Raw genomic sequence first — 24,932 nt, 5'->3', positions numbered from 1 at the left:
ATTACTTGTTTTTTTTTTTTTACCCTTAACCCTTGTGCTATCTTAGATGACCCCACCCTTACATTGACGTGTTCTCCCTACCATGACAAAGGTGGATAAAGGTGGAAAGATTTCATGTAATCCATGGACACCAGTGAAGATCACAAATCCTTGAAGAAAAAAGGTTCAGAGCACTGTCTAGTGGGTCTAGATGACCCAACTCCCAATGGTAAAGTGCCTAGGATAGCACAAGGGTTACCTTGAATTGTGCCATTTTTTCTGATATATATAAAGAAATTTTTCCTGCTCCGCTCCATTCCGATGTGTGGACAATTAGATCCATGTACGTCTTTTCCTCATCTGAGCTGATCAGTTTGACTTTAACTGTATGACCTTTCACATATAAAAACTGTATATGCACAGCCGGTTATCATCATTTGATATGAATGTTTATCCCAATCTGAGTTGGTATGTATGGACATTTTATCTTCTCATGATCGCCCTTTTGAAAATACCTGTGGGGTCCCACAAGGCTCTGGTGTGGAACCCATTTTCTTCCCTGATTTATAATCTCTAGAACAGAATTAGATCCTGGTCACCTTTGGGATTAATTTATTGATCTAGTTTTTCGGGAAAGCAGAAAAAACCATGACTCCAGTGGTCTAGTGGTACAGTCACACGAGGAAGCATTATAGAGAAAAAAAAGGTGAACTTGTTTCTGAATGACAAAGCTCAAGTTCCCCACTATCACTTTGAGTTCATTGACTCAGGAGGGACAGACGCCTACGCCTCACTGTTTTACTGACAAGAACAGAAAACCTGCGATGCCACCCACTCGCGCTAAAAAAGAACCACACGACTTCCAAGAAAGGCACTCTTTGCACCCCCCCGAAAAGTTCAACTACCACATGATTGTGAGGAAACTTCCTGTATTTTATGCAGTTTTGTCTTTAATTCTTTGCTACTTTTATGATTTTGGGAAGGCAGCTTTTCTTGATCTGCACCAGTCATGCAGATTGGCAGCTCAAAATGCTTTACATGGATACTGTTTTGATGGCTGCATCAAAACAATGAAATAAATTCAATAAATACCCTATTATGCACAGGAATGCATCTGTGTATTTTATACTTTTAAGTATGTAGGATTCTCTTAATTTCAAAACAAAAACAGACAACTTTAGACAGTTAACATTGTTGTGAACATACACTTGTGAAGTTCAAGTTAGCAGATGAATCATGAATTTTAAGCATAAAACGTAATTGTTAAAGTTTTCTCTGTTTAATTTATTCAATATATTTTTAAAAATCTAAGGTAACCTTTGGAGTCGTCACAGCGAGAACCTCTGTTCAGTCCAGCTTCTTGAAAACGTTTTGGATAAATATCCCCAATTCCAGGCAAAGCACATTATTCCAAATAAAACCCTATAAAATGATTTGCTAAAAATGCAACCTTTGGTTTTTGAAGCAATCCTGAAAATTTTTGGACTTAAAAAAAGTTGCAAATTTAGGGTTCCCCAGATTCATATTAAAGTAGAATCCTCAGTTTCTTATGAACAACATTTGGTTGTTGGTTCTTTGTTGATTTTTAGCCTTCTGCCAGCAGATGGCACTGTCCTCTACAGTAAAGGATGTTTGCATCCTTTTAAACCTTAGATTTCCCTAATACTGCAGAAATGCAAAGACGACTTGAAGTAAAGATTCTAACAATTCTTGCCAAATTTAATGACTACAAAAGTAAACACTGACAGTTTTATGCAGCATTTTTAAACTCCAGTCGAATGGTTGCATATGAAAGGGCTCCACCTTGTGGCCAATCAGAAGTATTGAGTGCAAAAACAGACATTAGGGACAATATTCTTTATTTTTGCAAAAACAAAACTGAACACAGACAAACCTGACCTCAGGCAAAGGAATCTTACAGTCCTCTCTCCATGCAGCGCTGCACATGAAGAGAACCCCCCCCAAACATTTGGAATGGAATGCATCATTCCCCAACTTGCACATCAACCGAACAAGTAAACCACAGTGCAACAGGGGAGTTTAAAATGAGTCGTCACCATGAACATTGCAAGCAGAAACAAACCTACTTTCAAACAAGGTTTTTCAGTGTGAGGATCTCTTACCGAGAGCGTCACAACAGGAATGCCTACTTGATTTTTTAGTTACAGAATTTATAATAGATGGATTTCTGGGAAAGTGAGGCTTAAAAGTGTGAAGTTTGGGGAAGTTTAGTCGACCTCTTCCATGCGTGACGAATCGTCGTCAGCATCTCCTTCCAGGGGTGGCATCTCTTCTGGGGCAGATGTGGAGGCGGGCTCCTCTGTGGGGATGTCGTCATCGTCGATACCTGGAGACAAGACCTCCAATTATTGACATGAACCTTTTAAAACAAAGATATTTATAGTCTGGAGTGTTTTCGTACCCAAACCAAGTTTGATCATTCTGTAGATGCGGTTGGAGTGGGTCTGAGGGTCGTCCAGGGAGAAGCCAGAGGACAGCAGAGCAGTTTCGAACAGCAGGATGACGAGGTCCTTCACAGCTTTGTCGTTTTTGTCGGTCTCAGCCTTCTGCCGGAGGGTCTCCATGATGGGATGGTCGGGGTTGATCTCTAAATGCTTCTTGGCCATCATGTAACCCATGGTGGAGTTATCCCTGAGAGCCTGGGCCTTCATGATCCTCTCCATGTTTGCCGTCCAGCCGTAAGTGCTCGTCACAATGCAGCAGGGGGACGATACCAGTCTGTTGGAGACAGTCACCTGTAGAAGGCATGAAGGTAAGCATCGGTTTGAGAAAACCGACCACTGGAATGCAATACACGCATGCGGTTCAGGCCGTTTGTGTGATGCTGATTTCATCGAGTGTTAGACACAGCCTCAAAAGACAAACATTGTTAGAACTCACGTCGCTGTCAGACTTATCAGGCTCTTGCAAAACCAAACCCTTTCAACTCAAATATCAGGCAACGCTAGAAACTCTACAGGCCACTTCTACTCTGTATGAACTCACCAATATAAGTAGTTACCACTAGGAAACCTGTTTCCAAACAAAACACCACTGAAGTTAAGGAAATGATGGTGAAGAAATGAGGAGCAAAAGCACAGTTTCTTATTTGAGACCAACCTTCTCTACTTTCTTGTCCAGAATCTCTTTCATGAGCTTGCAGAGGTTCTCAAACTTGGCCTTGTCATCCTCCATCTTCTTCTTTTCCTCCTCATCCTCTGGCAGCTCCAAGCCCTCTTTGGTGACAGAAACCAGGTTCTTGCCATCAAACTCCTTCAGCTGCTGAACACAGTACTCGTCGATGGGCTCGGTCATGTACAGGACCTCGAAGCCACGCTTGCGGACGCGCTCCACGAAAGCAGAGTTGGCAACCTGGTCCTTGCTTTCACCTTCAGAGGCAAAAAACAAAAACTTAAGTCGTGCCAAAAGAATCAACAAAAGAACATATGGACTGGAAGCCAAACCTACCAGTGATGTAGTAAATGGATTTCTGGTTCTCCTTCATGCGAGAAAGGTACTCTGTGAGGGAAGTCATTTCATCTCCAGACTGGGAGCTGTGGTAGCGCAGCAGCTCAGACAGCTTCTTACGGTTCTGAGAATCCTCATGGATGCCGAGCTGTGAACATAAAAGTTGTGATCGATTTACTCAACTAAATTCTGGGTAATGCAGCAAGCGTTGCCCAATTCCAAGGCTTCACGCTAAATATGTGTCGATTTATTTTCACACCTTAAAAGTTTACAGGAAAAAAAAAATCCATCAGTTTATAGGCATCATTTAGAAAAGCTTCAGATATGTTTGAGATACCTTGATGTTCTTTGAGAAACCTTCATAGAATTTCTTGTAGTTTTCTTTGTCTTCTGCCAGCTCTCCGAACAGCTCCAGGCACTTCTTGACAATGTTTTTGCGGATTACTTTCAAGATCTTGCTCTGCTGCAGCATTTCTCTTGAAATGTTGAGGGGCAGGTCTTCAGAGTCCACCACTCCACGGATGAAGTCTGTTGTAAACAAACAAAAACGTTTTAAAGCTGCTGTGCATTTCCTTTCAGATCCGGTGGAACAGAGATTTAAAACTTACTCAGGTACTCTGGGATGAGCTCTTCACAGTTGTCCATGATGAAGACTCTCCTGACGTACAGCTTGATGTTGTTCTTCTTCTTCTTGTTCTCAAAGAGGTCAAAAGGTGCACGACGAGGAACAAAGAGCAGAGCCCTGAATTCCAGCTGACCTTCCACTGAAAAGTGCTAAAAGAGAAACACACGTCAGCACGAGGTTCCATCAGCCGATCAGAAGACACCCAAACCTCTATTTTACCTTCACAGCGAGGTGATCCTCCCAGTCGTTTGTGAGGCTCTTGTAGAACTCGCCGTACTCCTCACTCGTGATGTCATCAGGGTTTCTGGTCCAGATGGGCTTGGTCTTATTCAGCTCTTCCTGGTCAATGTACTTCTCCTTGATCTTCTTCTTCTTCTTGCCCTTGTCTTTAGCGTCTTCTTCATCATCTGAGCCCACATCCTCAATCTTTGGCTTGTCCTCACCTTCCTCCTTGGTCTCCTTCTCTTCTTTTTCCTCCTCTGCCTCATCATCACTGATCTCCTTGTCACGTTCTTTCTCCACCTATAGATAAACCACGTACAACTCCACATAAGCTTCTATTAGTGAGAAATATGTTTGTAAAAAAACAAACAAATCACTTACAAAGAGGGTGATGGGGTAGCCGATGAACTGAGAATGCTTCTTCACGATCTCTTTGACCCTCTTCTCCTCAATGTACTCCGTTTGGTCTTCTTTAAGGTGCAGGATGATCTTTGTTCCACGGCCAATGGGCTCGCCTGAGAACAGTGTTGTAGAGGTTAACAAATGTTTCACAGTCAGATTTTAGTTTGTTGCACCATAATTATAATATTTGAAGATCCATACCACTGTCGACCTTGACGGTAAAGGATCCCCCAGCAGAGGACTCCCAGGCGTACTGTTCATCGTCGTTGTGCTTGGTGATAACCACCACCCTCTCAGCGACGAGGTAGGCAGAGTAAAATCCCACACCGAACTGACCAATCATGGAGATGTCGGCTCCAGCCTGAAGAAAACGGCAAAGTTCCACAATTTGTATTCACTTCTGCTAAAAAAATATATAAATGTGTATATGTATTTTTCCCCTTTATGCCTGTTTATATTAATACCTGAAGGGCTTCCATGAAAGCCTTTGTCCCAGACTTTGCAATGGTACCCAGGTTGTTGATAAGGTCAGCCTTGGTCATGCCAATTCCAGTGTCAACAATGGTCAAGGTGCGGTCAGCCTTGTTGGGGATGATGTCGATTTTCAGATCCTTGCCGCTGTCCAGCTTGGAGGGATCAGTTAAGCTTTCATAGCGGATTTTGTCCAGAGCCTAAAAATAATTCAGCGTCAAGATATTTCACTGTATTGACACAGAGGTGATACGATGTTACGTAAACTGCTGCAGACTTACATCAGAGGCATTGGAGATCAGCTCCCTGAGGAAGATCTCTTTGTTGGAATAAAAGGTGTTGATGATCAGGGACATCAGCTGAGCAATCTCTGCCTGGAAGGCAAAGGTCTCAGCCTCCTCCTCTTGGTGCATTTCTTCAGGCATCTGCATAAGAAATAACAGGTTTGCAACAAACAGCGTCAGACTAATAATGGGATGAACCAACAGGAAACGCCAAAATAAAAGCACAACATCTTACAAATACGCAAAATACGGTAATAAACTGCCAATTATTTTACTAAGATTGTAGTTTTTAGTTTAATTTTTTTTAATGAATAATTTTAAACCATAAACTACCACAATTCAGAAACCGGTTCAGAGTCGGATCCCTGCCATCAGATTACAACATACGGGCGGAAGTGCAGCGAAACATGGCGGCGAGGCATGGACAATGGACGCTGCAAGCACGTGCCGACTAAAACCGAAAAAACCCGAAGCTTCCGTGAATATCAAGATCGAACGATTTTGGATTATCGCTCAGGAGCTTTACTGCAAAAAAATAGCCCCCAAAACTACCATCACCCCGAAAAACCACGAGCACTCCTGTGTCGGTTATGCAAGATGTACATGATGTACACACTCTGGGTGTAAGATTCTAAACTAGTAGTCCATCTAGAATCCTTCGTTGGCAAAATATACACAAAGACACGTCAATCGCTCGTTAAACTATGGTAATGTTATTCTTTAAACAGTCAGGTACAACCAACCTTCACAATAATAAATCTCCATACCTTCTGTCTGCCTACAAGATGCGGCAAAAGCCCACCACTTATTTTCGGTCACTAGTACAAGATTTAACCTAAAGCCCATTACTAATTAAGAATAGTAAACCCGCTATGTCAGAAATGCTTTTAATCGATGAATCAAGGTTAAACAAACCACGTGAATCGAAATCAAATAACAAAAAAACCCGTTAAATGACTCAACATTCGGTGTAGAATAATAATAAACCATTTAAAGTTTGGTTTCCCTCAATATGAAGTGAATTACCAAGACATACCTTGTTTCTTATGTTGGCTTTTCTTGAATAAAATGCAACAAAAGTGCTATCCCTGCCGCTCACTGACGCAGGAAAAAGAAAGGAGGATTCTGGAGCTGCACGCCGAATCTATATGCTCATGAGTTTCAGTGCAGGACAAGATCCCTCCGCGGCGCTCCTTCTCGAACTAACTGTGCTCCTCCAGAAAAATATGTAATTATTTATATCAACAGATAAAAAGTTATAGTGGAATAGCATGCACAATATTTTGATTGGCCAAGGAGGTAAAATCTAAACGTTATAAATTTATTATATTAAAAACAAAACTAAGAATAAAATCAATCGTATTTGATTTTTGCTGCCATCTAGCGGTTATTTAAGATACAGCAAAAACTACATCTACGAGCTTCCGTTTAGTAATTGTCTAAATTCTAAAAATGTGTCAAAATTTTGTTGAAAAAAAAAAGTATTTGTATAGAATCTCTATATCTGGATGTCAAAAATTAAAAGCACGCTGTATTTTTTACGGAATCAACGAACACTCTAGGTCTTTGTAATCACATGGAAGAATACCGAAGGGGAGTGCTTCGTTTCTTCTAGCACTTTCCATGAAAAACCCGCCTAAACATGACGTCACCGAGTTGTCACATGCTGACTTCGCATTCTATTGGTTGCCACAGAAATTACAACTGCCGCTCTGTACCTCATTTTGATCAATGACACCTTTATTTCTTTTTTTACTGTAAATAAATCAATATGACTGGTCAAAACTTTTTAAAAGGCTTGTTTTTTTACATTTATGAAAAATAAATATGCCAAATATTTTTTTAATAAAAACTTTTTTTAGTTATTGATTTATTTTACATATTTTAACATTGAAATCAAAATGACGGCACTTCCAATTGAACGTGGTTAAACAAAATGTAAATAAAACTATGTCAAATATCTAATTTTGTCATTGTTAATAGGCTTACGTTAAATAACACAAACATTTATGCAGAACAAATTGAAATTTCATTAGCATGTAGTAAAATTATAAAATGTAGAAAAATAGAAATTTTGGAATGATTAGTATCATTTTCCTATAAAAAAAGCTAATTTAAAATATTAACTACATGATCATTTACCATGCAAATAAATCAGATTCAGAGAGCCTTTGTAGTAAAAGACACATTTTTCACAACATAAACACTGGTGTACTGAGCAGAACTTTAGCCCCGTCCACGGGCAATGTCCCGACGCACAAAAGAAGTGCGGTTGTCCTTTGGTAAATAGTGCGCATGCGTGAGTGTTGATAACGCTCTCAGCTAGCTCGTGGGCTAGTTTAGTGCCATTAGAGACGTAAACGATTTTTCCCTTCAAAGATATTACCAATTTTACTGTTGGTTTTTACTAATTTTCACACGACCTAATTAAGGGTAAGAACATTGTAATGTATTAAATTTAGTCTATACTAATTATTTCAAAAAACAAAGTTAGCTTTGTTTGTTAGGTCACGTCAGCTATTGCAAACGTTAGCCTAACTGACTCTGTTTAGTGTCACCGGCTAGTGTAGCGTGTTCAATGTTAGCTTTAGCACGCCAAGCTGCTTGTTTTTGGTAACCGCGTTTTTATCTAAATTATTGACATATGAAAGTTTAAACATTATTTCACCAATATAGATGGTTTAGATAAACTTTATGCACTTAAGTTTAAATGAATCTATGCTCCAGTCCCTACCTTACCATCAATTTAATCATGTCTTCTCATCTACTAGCAAATAAGCTAATTTTGACATAAGTTTTAAGCCCTAAATGCTAGCAATTTGTTGGATTGATTTAGTTTTCAGTCTTACATAGACTGCTAATGGAGTTTATTTTGTTTACATTAGGTCACATTCACTCTCGGAATGTCCTTCCCTCCTCATTTAAACCGGTCGCTGTTGCCCCCTCCTGGTCTCCCCCCTCAGTATGCCGGCTTCCCTGCAGGTAAGAACCCTTTTATTCACTTAAACCTTCTAAACTTGTTTTTTTTTCGGGGTCACTTGTTTAAAAAATATCGACTAGAATGAAATTGAACTTTAATTTAGGTGTTTCATTTGTGCAATGAATTTATTTACCTTTAAGGCATCTTGTTGTAGTTTTATTTTAAAACAAAGTTTATTCTGTTAATAATCCTAACTATTTTAGAATGTAAGTAGACCAATGCACATTTGAAATAAAACTAAACTAAATCGATTTTGGAATATGAAATAAAGGATCAATATTTAATCAAATGCTGTCAAATTTATAACAGAAATTAATAATCCAGCCAGCCATCCAACCAACCAACCAACCAACAAATTTTATTTATTAATTTTTGTTTTTGTTTTCAATGCAGGAACTCCAATGATTCCGGTTCATATGGGCATCATGGCACCTGCTTCTGCAGTAATGATGTCATCCGTTCCAGTTGTCAGTAAACCTCCGGTTCCAAAGAGGGATCTTTCTGCCCTGCGGGCCAAAGATGATGAGAACAGTGGTCCCACCACTACAGTTTTTGTAGGGAATATATCAGAGAAAGCTTCAGATATGCTCATTAGACAGTTACTGGCGGTAAGTTGTCAGAGTATTGCCAAAAAAACAAATAAATAATTAATCTAATGTAAATTTATGCCCAAGAACTAAAGGAGGCAAATATTTGACTATGTTGTCCTTTAACATTTTTTTCTTTGGGCTTTTATTTTTACAGAAATGTGGTATTGTTTTGAGCTGGAAACGAGTCCAGGGTGCTTCTGGGAAACTCCAAGGTAGCTAAACTTGCATTATTATTATTATTTTTTTACACTTTTTAAATTAAAGCAGTCTAAAATTATGTCATTATATTTATTGAACCAATAACAATGTGTCTGGTTAATCTATTCTCATGAAACTTTGTTTCAGCGTTTGGTTTCTGTGAATACAAGGAGCCAGAATCTACATTACGAGCCTTACGGCTGCTTCACGATCTACAGATAGGCGACAAAAACCTGTTAGTGAAGGTGGATGCAAAGACTAAAGCCCAGTTGGATGAGTGGAAAGCCAAGAAGAAAACTGCAAATGGGGTATGAGATTCTCCTCCAAGAAAACCGTATCGAACACCTCCAGCACTGCCTCATTTCAGTCCCACTTTGTGTTAAAGGTTCAATTATTGCAACATTTAAAAGTCTTTCTTTTCCTGACAGAATAAAGCACCGGAGGATGAAGGGGATGATGATGTCCTGGATGAGGAGACTAAGAAGAAAGACGAGGTTGTCAAAGGTGCCATTGATGGACTGATGCGGGAATATGCTGCTGAACTCAACGCTCCCTCTCAGGATGAGGAGTCCCAGCGACGGAAGAGAAAAAAGGAAAAGAAAGAAGAAGTAAGCCGAAATTATTCACACTAAAAAATGTTGCATCATTTCTGTGTTGGAACTAAAAATGTTTTCATTTTAGGATGACATCAATACAATCGACATAGAAGAGGACAAGAGAGACCTGATTTCTAGAGAGATTAGCAAATTTCGCGATACTCACAAGGTAAAGTATTTTCTTTGTTTTTGTCACCATCGCAGGTTTCTGCTCACATAGTTCACTCCTTGAGCTTGCACATATAGATACATATGCAGCACTGGATCTCAGCAACACACACAATGATTGCCTCTAATATGTACACAATTAGATATACGTATGCGTCCGTGTGACATTTTCACATTTAAAAGCATAAAGGAGAGCTAGCTTTCTTTGACACCACAGGCCTGATTTGAAACCTGTGATCAGCGGAGTGAAACTATTTAGGTGTGATCAATAGAGATTGATTTCTTCATTCATCACAAAAATGCATGGAGACAATGTAAAGTTACTTTAAAGCTAATCTATTCATTAAACCCCACCATTATGATAGTGATCATATGGTGACTAAAGCAAGATGAATCACAGAGCTTTGGAAAAAGTTGCCAGGATAGGATGTAAGTATCACCTTTCTTTTATTATATACATACACTGGGCGTCCCCCTCTTGAGGAATTGCATCGGGGCAACTGCACTGCACTTTTTGTGGCCAGGGCATCAAAGATTTCCTTTTAAATTCAGCCAACTATGCAGCAACACGTCCCTTTTCTGCTCCTGGATTTATGAGCACATTGGCAGATCCCTGGAAAGATGGAGTCAGTGAACCGGTGCTAGTCCTCTATGATTTCTGCTGTCTTAATGGTGTTGAAGTCAAAGCTCAGAGATGCAGTAACCACAGCAGTTATTGTTTAATATAATCATTATTATGCTAGTGTGGAGCGGGGACGCCCTCTCCACAGCAGTATGATGATCTGAAGACTGAAAAGGTACGTCCTCTGAGTGTGCCGTTTGATCTCCTCCATCATCTGAGTCACTCCCTCTGTCTTATATGTTCCTTTTTGATTGATTTTACATTTTTGTCCGTTTTTATCAATTTTTAAAGGTCTCATTATGTTCTATAAATAAAAATGCTGATTAAAAATCAAAATAAATCCCCCAATTGACGAATATTTACATTGAAAAATAACGTTTTGTGAAAACTGTAAACATTAATATAAACAAAAGTTTTAGTTACTATAGAGGTCAAAGATGACCAGAGTCCTCAAACTACAGAATTAATTAATGTAGAGTTAACCAACAGACCCAAACTATGATGGTTGTATTTAAACTTTAGGAGAATTGAGTTGATTTCTTCCATTTTAACATCATTGTCTGACAGAATCTTTTTTTTTCTTTTATATATTATCTTGCTATTTTCTTTTATTTTAACTTTTTAGGCAATAGCTTTGATCAAATTGTACAGAACTAGTGATAAGGTTGACTAAATTTCTTACAATTTTGTAGAATTTCTTTTGGTTTTTAGTATTTATTTTTACTTGTACTGTGGTTTCCAATTTAAAGACATTAGTGCTGCTTTGACATGACTGTTTAACAGTAGGGATGTGAGAGAATTGACATTCTAGTCAAAGTTATTCAAAATTCATGCAATTTGGACATCGATCCATATTTCTCTTTTCTGCCGACATCCCTAAAAACCCTTTTTGTCTATATAATCCGTCGTGATAACAAAGTGCGTTTGGTTTATTATATCCTGTTTGCTTTAAAAAAATAAAAATAAACCAACGAAATTGATTTGAGCAACTTAAAAAAAATTCAACAAATGTAAACCCTATTCCCATCCTAAGGTGTGACGTTAAACTATAACCAGAGTTCTGAATTTCTCCAGTCATTAACATCCACCGTGTTTTGTTTCATGAGTTTGTTTTGTTACACCCAAAGCTTTCACAGGTCAGTCTCTCTGACTCATACTCAATACCTTTGATTGGAGATGAGCTAACATAACCTAAATATGACCCCAAATAAGAGTAGAAGTCACACATTTTTATTGACTTTTATTATTTTACGGATGTAATGTTGAGATAACTGCCCGAAGGCGTTGTGTGTAACGGCTGTGCAGATTTGTGGTGTTTGTGTGAGTAATGAGTCGAGAAGAGCGCCTGAAGACCTCTGCGGGGTAAGACTGCTTCTAAAACTTTATTTATCTGTGCAGAAATGTCACTGATGTTCATTTTTTTTGTTCATTTCTACAGAACAACACAAAATGTCATGTTGTTGATTTCTATGATGCTCTAGAAAGACAGAATCCCATAACATGTTTCCCTTGTATACTGTGTGACCTGCTTTCCTCCCAGGCCTAACTTAAAAGGCTTGTAGGGGCAGCGAAGGGCTGAGGCCATAGTTCAACACCTGTAAGTCACAAACAACTAGTTCCACAAAAGCCTGTTTTTCTGTTTTTGTTTTCTTAAAGAGGGGCTCTTAAGGAACAAAAAACAGCCTTTTTGACGAGTGCTTTAAATTGATGATGGTCCACAGAACATTTCAACCATATAAGGGGTTTCCAGTCTAGCTAGGTTGTAGTTGCAGGATTCTAGCAGCATGTTGCATTAAATGACGAGGGAGAGCCTCTGGATTTTCCGTTCAGGAACATAGCTTTGCATTGATCAGAGTAGCCTATGTTCCTCTGAAACATCCAAACCTGGAAATCCCTTGGTCTGTGCACATTTTAAAGCTTACTACAAACTCATTGGGATCTTGAGAGGCACCAGCTGACCCCGTCTGTGTTTTCCTCTGCAGAAACTGGAGGAGGAGAAGGACAAGCGTGAGAAAGAGAGGCAGGAGCTGGAGCGGGAAAGACGAGAGCGCGAAAAAGAGCGCGAGCGGGAAAGGGAGCGGCGTGACCGCGAGAGGGAGAAGGAGCGGGAAAAGGAAAAGGAAAGAGAGCGCGAGAGAGAACGGGAAAGGGACCGAGACAAAGACCGGGACCGCAGGACCAGAGAACGTGAGCGGGAACGGGAAAAAGAGAGGACTCTGGACGTGAGCATCAACCGCAGCCGATCGAGGTAAAGAGACAGAAACCTGCTGTCACACCAGGATGGAAGAGATTAAATCCTAATCATGCAGAGAGTTATGCACATCTTTGAAGTCACAGGACATGAATTTAAGGAGACATGTTAAAAAATATGAGGTAATCATCAGGAATGACCCAATCTGATTATGTGATTGCAAACCCGGCCTGATCAGACTTGATTGGAGTCGGATGTTGTATCCTAAACAGGGATTGGATATTTTTATTTGAATCAGTACGACACATTTCAAGCTTCTTTTAACAGAATAATACTTTGCTAGAAGCCTAATTATTGTGTTCAATGTAGGTCTAATCTTTCTTTATTCAGTTTTAAAACTTAAGGAAGATTTTCTTTTTCCAACAATTTCCTTTTTGGCAGAGGACTGTGACGTGTTTCTAACAGTATTTTATCCATTTATTTTCTCAGAGAGTTGAGTTTGAGTCGAGACAGAGACAGAGAGAAGAAGCGGGACCAAGAGGACGAAGAGGAGGCTTACGAACGCAGGAAGCTGGAGAGAAAACTCCGAGACAAGGAAGCAGCATATCAGGAGGTGGGACAGGCTGATGGGGAAGTAGTTCACCTCCACCATTCAGACTTGATGAAGCAGACGTATGAGCTGCATTTCACAGTTTTTTAGAATACAACTCTATTGATACCACAATGAGAAAATTACTTCTTACTGTAACTCTATTAAAATGGCAGATAATAAACAGGACTAAAAATACACTTTTAAAAAACAATAATTACTGTCCAGTCCAGTTGAAAAGTCTTTATAGCTGACAGAATAGAATCTCCGTCAGCATTTCGTTGTTACCGAGCGACAACAGCTGATTGTGCAGTGCTCCCACAGACCGCTTTAGACTTGGAAAGTGGTGGTAATCGGTCCCAAAAGGTGCAGCAGGCACACCTCAATATGTGTAAAAAAAAAATAGTTATAAAAACAGGTTTCTAACAAAAAATAACAATAGAAAAACAAGTAGTAGTTGTAACAACTGGAAGCCTACTGTGGCGCTGACTGGGGTAAAAAGAAAACAACCCGAGAGCCTCAAATGCTTCATTAGCTGATAGCTTAGAAAAGGTATTTTATTCTGTCCGTATTTTCAGGTTTTGCTTTGTTTTTACAGCGTCTGAAGAACTGGGAGCTCAGGGAGCGAAAAAAGGCACGGGATTATGCAAAGGACACTGAGCGAGAAGATGAGCGCCGTCGAGAAACGGTAAAAAAAAAAAAAGATTCAAAGTCTAACAGGATGACTTAAATGTCCTGTTGTTGACTTTCTTTGTCCTGCTGGAGCCCACAGATATGAAGAAACCTTTTCAATAATAAAAACTTTGTTCTTTTCCACGTTTAGCTGAAAGAAGGCAAACGGTTGAAAGAGTTTCTTGAAGATTACGATGATGAAAGAGATGACCCCAAATACTACAGGTGAGCAGCAACAAAGAAACAGCTACAGATAATCAACAGACTTTAACTGTTTTTTGTAAAATATATTTTTAAAAAAACTGTTTACATTTGAAACTTTTCTGGCTCCTAGAATGAGAATGTATTTTTTTTTAAAATCATGTTTTCCAATCTGAATTTACCTGCAGTTCACAAAAACACTGGCCATTGTTCTAAAGCCTGCTGTTTTCATTGTGACCTCTAGGGGCAGTGCACTGCAGAAGCGTCTCAGAGACCGAGAGAAGGAGATCGAGGTGGATGAGCGAGACAGGAAGAGGGAGAAGGAGGAGCTGGAGGAGATCAGACAGAGGCTGTTAGAAGAGGGACATCCAGACCCAGACGCAGAGCTGCGCAGAGTATGATTTGTTCTGTTTTTGTCTGACCATATTTGGTGGCAGTGAGTGGGCATGATATCTGTTTCTGTGAAGGTCACTTCATCAGCTTTCCCTTTTTTTTTTGCATTTCTGCTCCTCTGGGAATATCTATATTTTATCTAGTAGACCCCGTTATCTAGAAAATGTGGATTAATATAAGCTTGTCTGCTTCAATGTCTGGTGCAGATGGAGGAGGAAGAGGAGGAGCGTTTGAGACGACCTCCCATCATCCAACAGCCAGAACCAGAGGTGCAACAAGAACGCTACAGAAGTTCACGCGACCACCGGGACCGCAGACCGGAGCAGGAAAGGCCGGAGGTGCGGCCACAGCCTCGTCTCTCTGACAACGAGGTGGAGGAGGGCGAGGAGGGGGATTATGACAACGATGAAGAGAACCCCGCCTTTAAACCATGCTTAAAGCCCACGATGCGACCCATCACAGCAGCACCTTCAGTGTCCTCGGCCAGCGGGAACGTGTCCCCCAACTCCCCGGGAAACGAGTCGCCGTGCGGCATCATCATCCCTCACGAGAACTCCCCCCCCGATGCTCTGCCACCAGATGAAAACCGGCCCAAGATCGGCCTCAGCCTTAAACTAGGTGAGTTTGAAAAACCTGTCCAAAGCTGGAAAAACCATCAGAGCAGCCTTAACCAATGATGTTGTCATCTCCAGGTGCTACGGGGAGCCCCGGCCAAACCACCGCGGGCAAAAGGAAAAAACTCCCAGTGGACAGCGTCTTCAACAAGTTTGACGAGGAGGAGGCCGACGAGCAGCCTCGCAAAAGGAAGCTGGTCCCTTTGGATTACGACGACGACAAGAGCCTTGACGTGGAAGGAGCAGGGCTGTCGGGCATCAAAGGAGCCAACGCCGAGGAGAAACGCAAGCACATCAAGAGTCTGATCGAAAAGATCCCGACAGCAAAACCGGAGCTTTTCACCTACCCGCTGGACTGGAGCATGGTGGACACGGTACGGACAATGTGTTGACGTCATGGCTGAACTTCTTTATGTGTACAGACTGGATACTGATGAACCTTTATGTTTTCCTATTCTAGACGTTGATGGAACGCCGCGTCCGGCCGTGGATCAATAAAAAGATCATTGAGTATATTGGCGAGGAAGAAGCAACATTAGTGGACTTTGTGTGTTCAAAGGTACGCAATATAAAACAGTGTTTATTTTTATTTAATATTTTAAGAGAGAAGAAAACAGTAAAGTTAACATACATGTCTGTGATTTCAGGTGATGGCTCACAGCACACCACAAGGTATTTTGGATGATGTTGCCATGGTGAGTCCCACAGATTTGACTAAATCTGTATTTATATTTTTTCTCCATTTTGCCTTTCCAAAAACAGAACCAAAAAGATGACCTTCCAAAGTACATTTTTCAGAAACTTGACAACTTCTGAACTTCTTTTTTTTTTCTGCCTTTAGCTAAAGGTTATTTCAGTGAGTCAGATTCATCATTAAAGTTTGTTTTTCTTGTTTGTAGGTTCTGGATGAAGAAGCTGAGGTCTTCATAGTGAAGATGTGGCGGTTGCTCATTTATGAAACGGAAGCAAAGAAAATCGGACTGGTAAAATAAGTCTAATCACTAGATGAAGACTTTCCTTCCCTCTTGTAATATAGTGACTCATTTGGCTGCTTTTCACATTTGCATCAGTCGTTTCAGACACCGAGAACTCAATGCTTTTGCTAAAGTTGCTTTCAGGCACATGTTTGTAGTAACAATGATGATGTGAAAAGGTTAAAGTGCTTTTTTTTTTCTTTGTCAGTAACTCTCTCCACCCCTTTGAGATTCCTATTAAGTCGTCATGTTCTTGTCCACAGACCACCTCATCACAAAATGCATCCATCCTGTGAAATGTCATTTCTGAATCAAAATCCTGGACGGGGACTCTCCTGAAGCACACCTCACAACCACTATAGGAACAGAAGCTGGGAATGTTGATGTGAATTTGTGAAGGCACTCTCCATTTTTTTGTATTATGATTAAAATTGATTTTTTTTCTAGTTTGGATTCTGTTTAATTGCCGAAATACACAAAAAAGCTCAGTGGCCTAGTGGTAGAGTGTCATTCATTACCTTATAGTCATCAAATATATGGAGCTTAAGCAGAAAAACTAATTCATACAACTAACACTTGATCAAAACTTCCAGAACTTTATTGGTTTCATGAATAACACCTTGAAACTGGAAGAGAACTCGCACACAAATTCCCCGACTGCCACACAAACCTTTGCATTTCCTTCCAGGCGGTCACATCATGTGACTTAAAGGTGAAGCGCCATGGATACTGAAGTCAAAGGACGGCGAGTGAAGGCCACCGTTTTCAATTTATCTTATTTCGAATCCATGTGTTAAATTTACCATCTGGATCTCCATGTTTGGCTAAGGCTTTGCTTTTGTTGCCTCTCGATACTAAAAACAGGGATGTTTTCCAATAAACTAGTAAAATACCAGAAAATTCAGTCGTGAAATCGGGGCGGAGCAACTGCGGCCGAGTCGGTCCACATTTCATCAGCTTCTCTCAGACGACGGGGTTAGTCTTCAGTTTTGGCCTCCATCTCTTCAGCATCATCATCTCCGTCCACCTCTGCGTTTTCGCGCTCTAACCTCTCCAGCTGCCGGGCGAGCTCCGTCTCATCTGTGTCTGTGACCACTTTGGGCTGTTGGGACAAAGAAAAGTTTAAAAACTCTAAAGCTGAGAAAATTCAACAGCTCATGGAGAACAAATCGATCACAGCTTCCTTTCATGCTAAGAGTAAATGTTAAAGTGCAACAGACCTTTCAGCAAATATTCAAAACATTGAATCAAAATAGTTTCTATACACAGATTGTTCAGAATCATTCTAAATAGCAAACATTTGCAAAATTAATAACATTTCTAATCCTATTTCTGGGCATTTGTTTAAACATTTAAGTAGCAGGTTGTTTTGTTTTTTGTTTTGAAAAACATTAAAGTTAAACTAAATGACGTCTTATTGTGGTATTTTGCGGTTATAAAAATACAAGTTCATCATTAATTTTTTTAAAATAACAAATTAAGTGACAGTTTGACTAAGTGTACTTAAAATTATTGCAAGCTGCGGTTAAATTCCACATTTTTAGACAAAAATTGATCTTATAGTTGACTGGGAATTGCATACTGACAGCCTCAAATGAAAAGTTTCCTTTCACATTTTGAGTCTAATTACATTTCTTGTTCATGTTTTGTGTTATCTTGTGCACAACAAAAAGTGAACGTTTCAAAATAAAAGTCTCTCACCTCCATCTGGATGTTGAAGACGCCCCTCTTCTCCTCGATCTTTTCCTTGATGGCAGCCATGGCCTGGTTCAGGACAGACAGACCTTCTGTGCGCTCCAAGGTGGTGGTCGTCATCACGTAGCGAGGAGGAGCGATCAGGTTGATCTACGACAACAAGACCACAATAAAAGTTTGGTTGAACAACCTAAACAGTTTTCAGAGAACATTTTAAAAAACAAGTCGCAGTTTGTGGCTCGCCTTGATGGGCATGGCTTCTGTGGAGCAGCCGAGACCGGCTCTCAGAGCTTCCTTCACCGCATCGATGCCCTCATACCCGTAACACGCCACCTCGATGTCTACGACAAAGACGCAGAGTCATTAAGATGTTCTCCTGTTGTCGAACAGGAATGACCAAAAAGAACAAACCTGCTCTGATTTTGACGGCCTGTGGAGTGAGTCGCCTGTTGATGTTATCGATCAGAACGGCTCTCTCCTCTTCTGTTAAGTCTAGGCCATCCAGAATGGCAGGATCTCTGGAGGAAAAAGCTGAAAACTTATACAAAGGTTAAGTATTTATATATTTGTGACTTTTCTGTTTGGACTTACGACACAGCCTGCTTGAAGACGTCATAAGCTCCATAACCGGGCCGCTTGTACTTCTCATCAAACACCCAGGCTGTGCGCTGGTACAAGCTCTCGAGCTGCTCATCCTTGGTATACTCCAGCACTTCTGCCACATGTCGCAGAATGCTGTACACCTGCAAACACAAGACAGTCTACTCAGCATGAAAACAAAGGTTTCATAAAGAAAAAAACAAAAACATACAGTTTTAGATTTGGTAAATTTATCTTCACACTTGATGGCCTCCTCTGGAGAAACTCTTCTTTTTGATAAATCAATATATCCTGGAAAAAAAAGAAGAAAATGAACATAAGAAAGGAATTTGAAAACAGTAAAAAAGGCATTCACTTGCAAAGATTTACCCCTCATTATGAAGACATTCAGCAACACTCACCCTTTTCTTTATCTACTCGGATGACAACAACGCACTCGTTGCGACCTATGCGGATGAGCTTGTTGATGGAGCGGATACGCCGACGGGACAACTCGCTCAGGAGGATCATGCCCTCAATGTTGTTGTACTCCAAAAGGCTGACGTACGCGCCCATCTCTGCGATGGAACGCACGTTCACCATCACAACATCCTCCACCTCTGGAAACCGGTGCTGATAAAATCGACAGCTGAGCCCCGGCATCACTGTCGAAAAACATCAAAAATCAAAACCGTGTTCAAATCTAACACATCTTATGCTAAAAAGAAACATTTTCATTTCATTGTTCAGCATAAATTCATTCTTATTTATTTTCTAGTCAAAGTTTGAAGAATGTTAACAGAATGGTGAGCTCATTTGGGTTTTTGTGATATAAAGCCAGATTGAGATGGATTTAAAATGAGGTACGGTAAACATATAAAAAGGAGTACTGAGGTTATAATAGCTAAGATAGAAGTTTATAGGAAAACTACTAAGAAAAATACTGACTGGATTGCATGAAAGTGGATTTTTAGCTCTGGTAAACACAGCAAAAAGAAAAACCATCTGTTTGGGATGAACATTTAAATGGACCAATCAATATGTATCTACTTTTTAATCAGTCATATCAAGAACTTGTCAATTTAGTTTGAATTGCCTAAAAATTTGAATTTCTACCACCATAAAGTAGAATCTAAGATCCTGTAATTTCCTCTAGGAAGTGAAACGATCTATTCTTCCATAACACATAATGCTATATTGTTAAAATATATCTAGTAATGTTCTAATAAGGCTTTAAATATCCATTATTTTCGTTGTTTCATATTTTAATAAAAATGATGCAATGCGGACAAACAAGCACGAACAGAACCAAAACAAGGCATTTATCAAACGAGTAAAAGGTCACTTTGACTACTTGAAAGTGCCTATCTATGCGCAATCAATCACAAAGAGTTACGATATTTATTTAAACACAAAAGGATTGACTTAATGCGTGCTAGCTGCCTGGCTAACCACCGGGTTCACGTGTGGCGCGTGCAATGTAGCTGCGGCTAACTGCTAGCCAGCTAGCTGTGACTACCGCCTGTTTTAACGCTAAACATCGAACTTCTTTTCTGTCAATAACAACTCACCTGTGTCGTGGGCTTACAGAACTACACACTTGAATGTTATGTGCTCTAAATATTGGTTCCCTCTACTTCTTTCAGCTAATTATTTGAGGCCGTTAGCTCGCATTCATAGGTGGACTAGCTGCTCGACCCGGAAAAGATCTTGAGCGCTTATCGCTTCGCGCATGTGCAGTGCGAGCTTGGGGCAGTCACATGACCAGAGGCCAGCTGATCATCACGGACGAACAAGATCACGGCAGTTACCTTAGTCTTTCAACTAATCCCGAATGAAGACGGTTGTTTGTTTGTCTGTTTAGCACATTTTTATACAACGCCCCGTTTTCAGATCGTATCCTGCAAAAGCCGAGAAGATGTCTGGAAAAGAAAGGATCGACGTTTTCCCGTCCAGGATGTAAGCACCTTGTTTTTCTTGCTAGTTGCTAACTCACTTAGCTTAACTACATTATTTCATTGATTCATTGGGTTTTTAGCTGATTATCGGTTATTTGTTTGTGATTGATTCTTACATAAACGTGTTTCTCACGTATGGTTTCGACTTTTCGTGCTGTCTGGACGCTAAAGAGGAAGGAGCCGCCTTGTGTGTCATGTGATGCTTCCAACATCTTGCGTTGGTCACTCACAGGTTTTTCTGTCTGAAGAAACCTGTTCCAGTGCAAATGTTGCTTTAGCTCATACAAGGGGACTCAAATTCGTGTTAAATTAGATAGTTGTTTTTGAGATTAACAAATACCGAGAATTTGGTTGCATTTCAAATTTAGAGCTTGGCGACTCTTTTCCAGACCAAAAAAAACGTTAAATTTGTGTGTTTGCCCTTCTGTCAGAGTTCTAATAACATACCTACATGACATCAGAGCAGAGGTTTGCAACCTGAGGTCCCTGAGCCACAAGCAGCTCATTTATTCTTCCATTTTGGCTCTTTGGCTTTGAAAAAGCAGGCAGATGTCATAAGGTTTAATGTGTCAGAGCAGTTTTTTTTTTAGAATAAGTGTAAAGCACATATTCTTATCTTCAGATGCACAATATTGTTTTCTTGCTGTTTAGTGACAAAGTTCTTATAATTGCAAGTAAAGGTGATGCAGCAGGAGGAGCGTATTTGACACTCACATGTATTTTATTTTGAAAGGATCGCGTACGTTAAACGTTAGTTATTTACAAAAAAGATCTTAACACTGTTATTATTCAATCCTTATAAATATATAAAAGCTACATTTCATAAATGAATGGCTCAACAATCACACAAAATGTATATATATATATTTTTATCAGTAATGCAAAACTTAAAAAAAAAAACCTTTAAAAAAAAAAAGGTGCGGTGATGCCCTACTTTTTCTGCTAGTCCTGTGTTCAGACTTCAAGGGTTTCTATGGGAAACCTTTTATCACTCTTGTCCTTCTCTCCTCTTTGAGAAGCATGCAGCACGTGCACACTCTATCTACACACAAACACGTGCGCTGTTTCAGAAACACACACACATCCTCATTCTACAATAGAAGTTTCTGTCTTGCCAGGAAATACGACAAATTTACTGCGTTCTAATTATTCCTTTCCATTACAAGCTGCGTGCGTTCTTGAGTGCGTGACACGGCGCCCGCCGGAAGATTTTGTTTGTGTGTATGTTTGTGTGTGTGTGTGTGTGGGGGGGGGGGGGGGGGGTGTAACACCAAACATGAACGGGCGCTGTTAGATTTCCATGAATATCACTACATTTTTGTTTGGGAACTATTTTGTGCAGCACATAAATAAGTGTCTGTATAAACAAAGGCGTTTTCTGCAGCCTTGGTCTGTTTGTCTTTCTTTCCTTGTTCAATAGTTCAAATGTTGCAGGTTATTTTAACCCAACAGATTCAGACACAAGTGTTGGTTTTTGGACCCATTAATGGAAAAAAAAAAAAAAGCAAAAACAAGTCAATAAATTCAAGTCTTAGAGCCAGATCAAAAAAGCGGTAAAGTCCATGTGTTTCTTAACATTTTTTTTGGTCACAACACTCCTTAGAAATGAGACAGAATTCTCTGTTTTACTCCAAAATGGTGGTTTTTGCTGTCCTCGCAGAGTAGTCAGGCCTCCTTTGTGTTTTTCAAACAACACAACCCACCTGTTGATCTTGCAAAATGTTTTTTCTGCCTTTATTTTTTTATGACTTTTTCAAATTCTAGATTTTTCTACATTTTAGTTATGTACCTTTGGCGGTTTTTCAAAACATTTCTTGTGCTTTTTATCTTGTACACTGTCTTTAACTATTAGTTTAAAGTGCTTTTGAGTTGAAAAAGAGAAAATATTACTGTAGTTATTTATACATTTTTTGCAAAGTTCTCTTATAGTTGCAAATTTTTTGACTGCAAAAAGAATGCATTAAATGATGTGATATATTATAAAGCACATTTAAAGTGTTTTGCTCTTCTTGTGTATGCAGGGCTCAGACCATCATGAAGGCTCGGCTGAAAGGAGCTCAGACCGGCCGCAACCTGCTGAAGAAGAAATCGGACGCCCTCTCTATGCGCTTTCGTCAGATCCTTCGCAAAATAATTGAAGTCAGTAAAAAAACCAAGTGATAAATGACATCAAAACAGAAATTTTTGTTGATCGATTTGGCTTAAAACAGTCAAATAAGTGACCACAGAGCTTTCTAAACGTAAATATTTCATGTTTTTTAGACAAAAACCAAGATGGGAGAGGTGATGAGGGAAGCTGCTTTCTCTTTGGCTGAAGCCAAATTTGCAGCAGGAGACTTTAGGTGAGAATAGAAATGCAGTAAAATGGGACATCTGGCACATTTCTCCAGCTAAATATATTTACTTAACTCTTTATTATTTGATGCAAATTAGATTTTTCTCATATAATATGCATTTATAATGTGATTTCTAAATGTATGTTTTTAAATGTTTTTTAAACTCGCCGTCCGCAGCACAACTGTAATCCAGAATGTCAATAAAGCCCAGGTGAAGGTTCGGGCAAAGAAAGATAACGTTGCAGGTTAGCTCACGCATCCTCTAATTGTCACCACTCTGAGAAATGTGGATACATTTGTCACATCCTCCGTATTCATCCTTTTCAGGTGTCACCCTCCCGGTGTTTGAGCACTACCAAGAAGGGGGCGACAGTAAGTGGCGTGTTCCTCCTCTGACATGTCTGGTTTAGCTTTTGTGGGAGCGTCCTTATCCTCGCCGTGTGTGACCTGCAGGTTATGAGCTCACCGGTCTGGCCAGAGGAGGGGAGCAGCTCTCCAGGTTGAAGAGGAACTATGCTAGAGCTGTTGAGCTGCTGGTGGAGCTGGCCTCCTTACAGGTAGGGGGTGCTGTTTCAGTTGCAACATTACTCTAACAAAGGGGTCTGGAGCCATTTGGGTCTGATCCAAATCTGTCAGGAACCACAAAGTTTTTTTTTCTTTTGAAAATTTGGTTTGTATTCATTACATTGTTATTTTTATAATAAATAAGAAATGTATTTATTTTTTGACATGAATAAAATAGAACTATAACTAGCGTTTTCTCAAAATGCGAATTTATTTCTTACTTTTAACAGAAGCTTGTATGACTTGCTTTCAAAATAAAATACTTCCTTTGCCAAACAGTATCCTCCCAGTACAGCTAATGTACTCCTCTGAAAGGTTTTAAACACAAAATGGCATTTTATTATGACCTCTGCACCAACACAATTTTAACCTTTAAAGCAAAGCAATTTATATAATTGTAGCATTTACTGTATAGTGGATTTATAGTTTGGGTCTTGTGTTGCAGACATCTTTTGTCACCCTGGATGAAGCCATAAAGATCACAAACCGCCGTGTCAATGCTATAGAGCATGGTAGACTCACACGTGACCCATTTTCCTTTTAAAATCTTTAGAGAAAAAGTCTATTTTTCCCCTAATTGTCTTTTATTTTACGTTGCAGTGATCATTCCCAGGATCGATCGCACTCTCACTTACATCATTACCGAGCTGGATGAAAGAGAGCGAGAGGAGTTCTACAGGTGAACTTCTGTAACTGCATCATTAATTTATTAATTTAAACCGTCTTAGAAAATGTCTTTGTTTGGATTCATCTGGTTTTGAATTACTAACATAGCACTGGGATTTCCCTTCGAATTATCGGCTGTATTTTTTCTTTCCCAGCTGACTGCTCACCCACAGCTTTATTAGTCTGCAGTATATTAACAGATTTTCTGCTCTGCCAGGCTGAAGAAGATTCAAGAGAAGAAGAAGCAGCTCAGGGAAAGGACCGAGCTGGAGATCGCTGCTCGCCTGGCCGCTCTGGGTCCCATCGCAGAGCCGGCCAACATTCTGACGGAGGAGGCGGACGAAGACATGCTGTTCGAATGAAGCACTCTGCAGATCTGCAAACGCCACGCGTCATCCTATTTATTTGTGCCTCTCTGGCTGTGTCTGTTTTCCTGAGAGAGATTTGTGTGTGCATCACGTGATTCGTTGTATGTGTGTCTGTGTACAGGAACTAAATCTGTGGCACTTCAGAAGAAGACTAAGAGTCTTACAAAATAAAATAAGCATATACATGTACAACAAAGAATATGTTTACATGTGGATGTTGGTGATCCATATGACCGGTCAGCCTGTAGATATCTTGTCACACATTCAGTGGCTTTGCATGCTGTACAGCTAAAGGTTGTAGATCTCAAAGTGTGTTTGTGTCGTGGAGGTGTGACATGGATTCATGTCATGGTTACCTCCCTGGTGGGTGTTTCCCATTTCAACAAACCCCCCTCATGTGACCCAGCTTTAAAATGTGGTGTACATGTGTCTGAAACTCATCTGGATTAAAGTCTTATTATTCAAACTTTGTCCTGAGTTCTTGCTCAACTTCAACTATCTACAAAAACAAAATAAAAATCTCACTG

At 39.9% G+C, this 24,932-nt stretch overlaps 4 protein-coding genes across 6 annotated transcripts; 2 read left to right on the top strand and 2 right to left on the bottom strand.

The window, feature by feature from the left end:
• Nucleotides 1-1,821: 1,821 nt before the first annotated feature.
• hsp90ab1 (heat shock protein 90 alpha family class B member 1) lies at nucleotides 1,822-7,012 on the bottom strand. 3 transcript variants are annotated; one of them, XR_002293264.1, is made up of 13 exons: nucleotides 6,488-7,012; nucleotides 5,449-5,592; nucleotides 5,161-5,367; nucleotides 4,898-5,057; nucleotides 4,676-4,809; nucleotides 4,292-4,594; nucleotides 4,056-4,221; nucleotides 3,785-3,975; nucleotides 3,448-3,595; nucleotides 3,100-3,368; nucleotides 2,986-3,012; nucleotides 2,402-2,735; nucleotides 1,822-2,326 (listed from the first exon to the last, which is right to left on the bottom strand). XR_002293264.1 is itself a non-coding variant. In XM_004083431.3 (12 exons), the coding sequence occupies exons 2-12, from the start codon at nucleotides 5,590-5,592 to the stop codon at nucleotides 2,208-2,210; spliced, it is 2,175 nt and encodes a 724-aa protein (XP_004083479.1). In that variant the 5' UTR covers nucleotides 6,488-7,012; the 3' UTR covers nucleotides 1,825-2,207. The 3 variants fall into 3 exon arrangements, 2 of the variants coding, with proteins under 2 accessions (XP_020570462.1, XP_004083479.1); XM_004083431.3 differs by lacking the exon at nucleotides 2,986-3,012 and having other exon boundaries at nucleotides 1,825-2,326; XM_020714803.1 differs by lacking the exons at nucleotides 2,986-3,012; nucleotides 6,488-7,012 and having other exon boundaries at nucleotides 5,449-5,598.
• A 718-nt stretch (nucleotides 7,013-7,730) lies between these two features.
• LOC101165683 (RNA-binding protein 25-like) lies at nucleotides 7,731-16,685 on the top strand. The gene is made up of 18 exons (XM_004083430.2): nucleotides 7,731-7,884; nucleotides 8,337-8,433; nucleotides 8,825-9,039; nucleotides 9,176-9,233; nucleotides 9,367-9,527; nucleotides 9,648-9,827; nucleotides 9,901-9,984; nucleotides 12,588-12,853; nucleotides 13,286-13,409; nucleotides 13,984-14,073; nucleotides 14,209-14,282; nucleotides 14,503-14,653; nucleotides 14,858-15,269; nucleotides 15,344-15,639; nucleotides 15,726-15,824; nucleotides 15,913-15,960; nucleotides 16,165-16,248; nucleotides 16,503-16,685. The coding sequence occupies exons 2-18, from the start codon at nucleotides 8,355-8,357 to the stop codon at nucleotides 16,533-16,535; spliced, it is 2,454 nt and encodes an 817-aa protein (XP_004083478.1). The 5' UTR covers nucleotides 7,731-7,884; nucleotides 8,337-8,354; the 3' UTR covers nucleotides 16,536-16,685.
• A 130-nt stretch (nucleotides 16,686-16,815) lies between these two features.
• On the bottom strand, nucleotides 16,816-20,262 carry eif2s1 (eukaryotic translation initiation factor 2 subunit alpha). Its single transcript, XM_004083428.3, has 8 exons — nucleotides 20,085-20,262; nucleotides 18,936-19,178; nucleotides 18,746-18,825; nucleotides 18,526-18,677; nucleotides 18,346-18,452; nucleotides 18,178-18,275; nucleotides 17,941-18,084; nucleotides 16,816-17,341 (listed from the first exon to the last, which is right to left on the bottom strand). Exons 2-8 carry the CDS (start codon nucleotides 19,174-19,176, stop codon nucleotides 17,216-17,218), a joined length of 948 nt encoding a protein of 315 aa, XP_004083476.1. The 5' UTR covers nucleotides 19,177-19,178; nucleotides 20,085-20,262; the 3' UTR covers nucleotides 16,816-17,215.
• A 7-nt stretch (nucleotides 20,263-20,269) lies between these two features.
• atp6v1d (ATPase H+ transporting V1 subunit D) lies at nucleotides 20,270-24,871 on the top strand. The gene is made up of 9 exons (XM_004083429.2): nucleotides 20,270-20,472; nucleotides 22,493-22,610; nucleotides 22,734-22,813; nucleotides 22,985-23,052; nucleotides 23,135-23,179; nucleotides 23,261-23,364; nucleotides 23,817-23,883; nucleotides 23,972-24,050; nucleotides 24,255-24,871. The coding sequence occupies exons 1-9, from the start codon at nucleotides 20,432-20,434 to the stop codon at nucleotides 24,397-24,399; spliced, it is 747 nt and encodes a 248-aa protein (XP_004083477.1). The 5' UTR covers nucleotides 20,270-20,431; the 3' UTR covers nucleotides 24,400-24,871.
• Nucleotides 24,872-24,932: the final 61 nt, after the last annotated feature.

Source organism: Oryzias latipes, chromosome 24, assembly GCF_002234675.1.
Source record: "Oryzias latipes chromosome 24, ASM223467v1".
In the NCBI taxonomy this organism is placed as follows: domain Eukaryota; kingdom Metazoa; phylum Chordata; class Actinopteri; order Beloniformes; family Adrianichthyidae; genus Oryzias; species Oryzias latipes.
The sequence above is the reverse complement of the archived record's forward strand: the minus strand, read 5'-3'. Positions and strand labels throughout refer to the sequence as shown.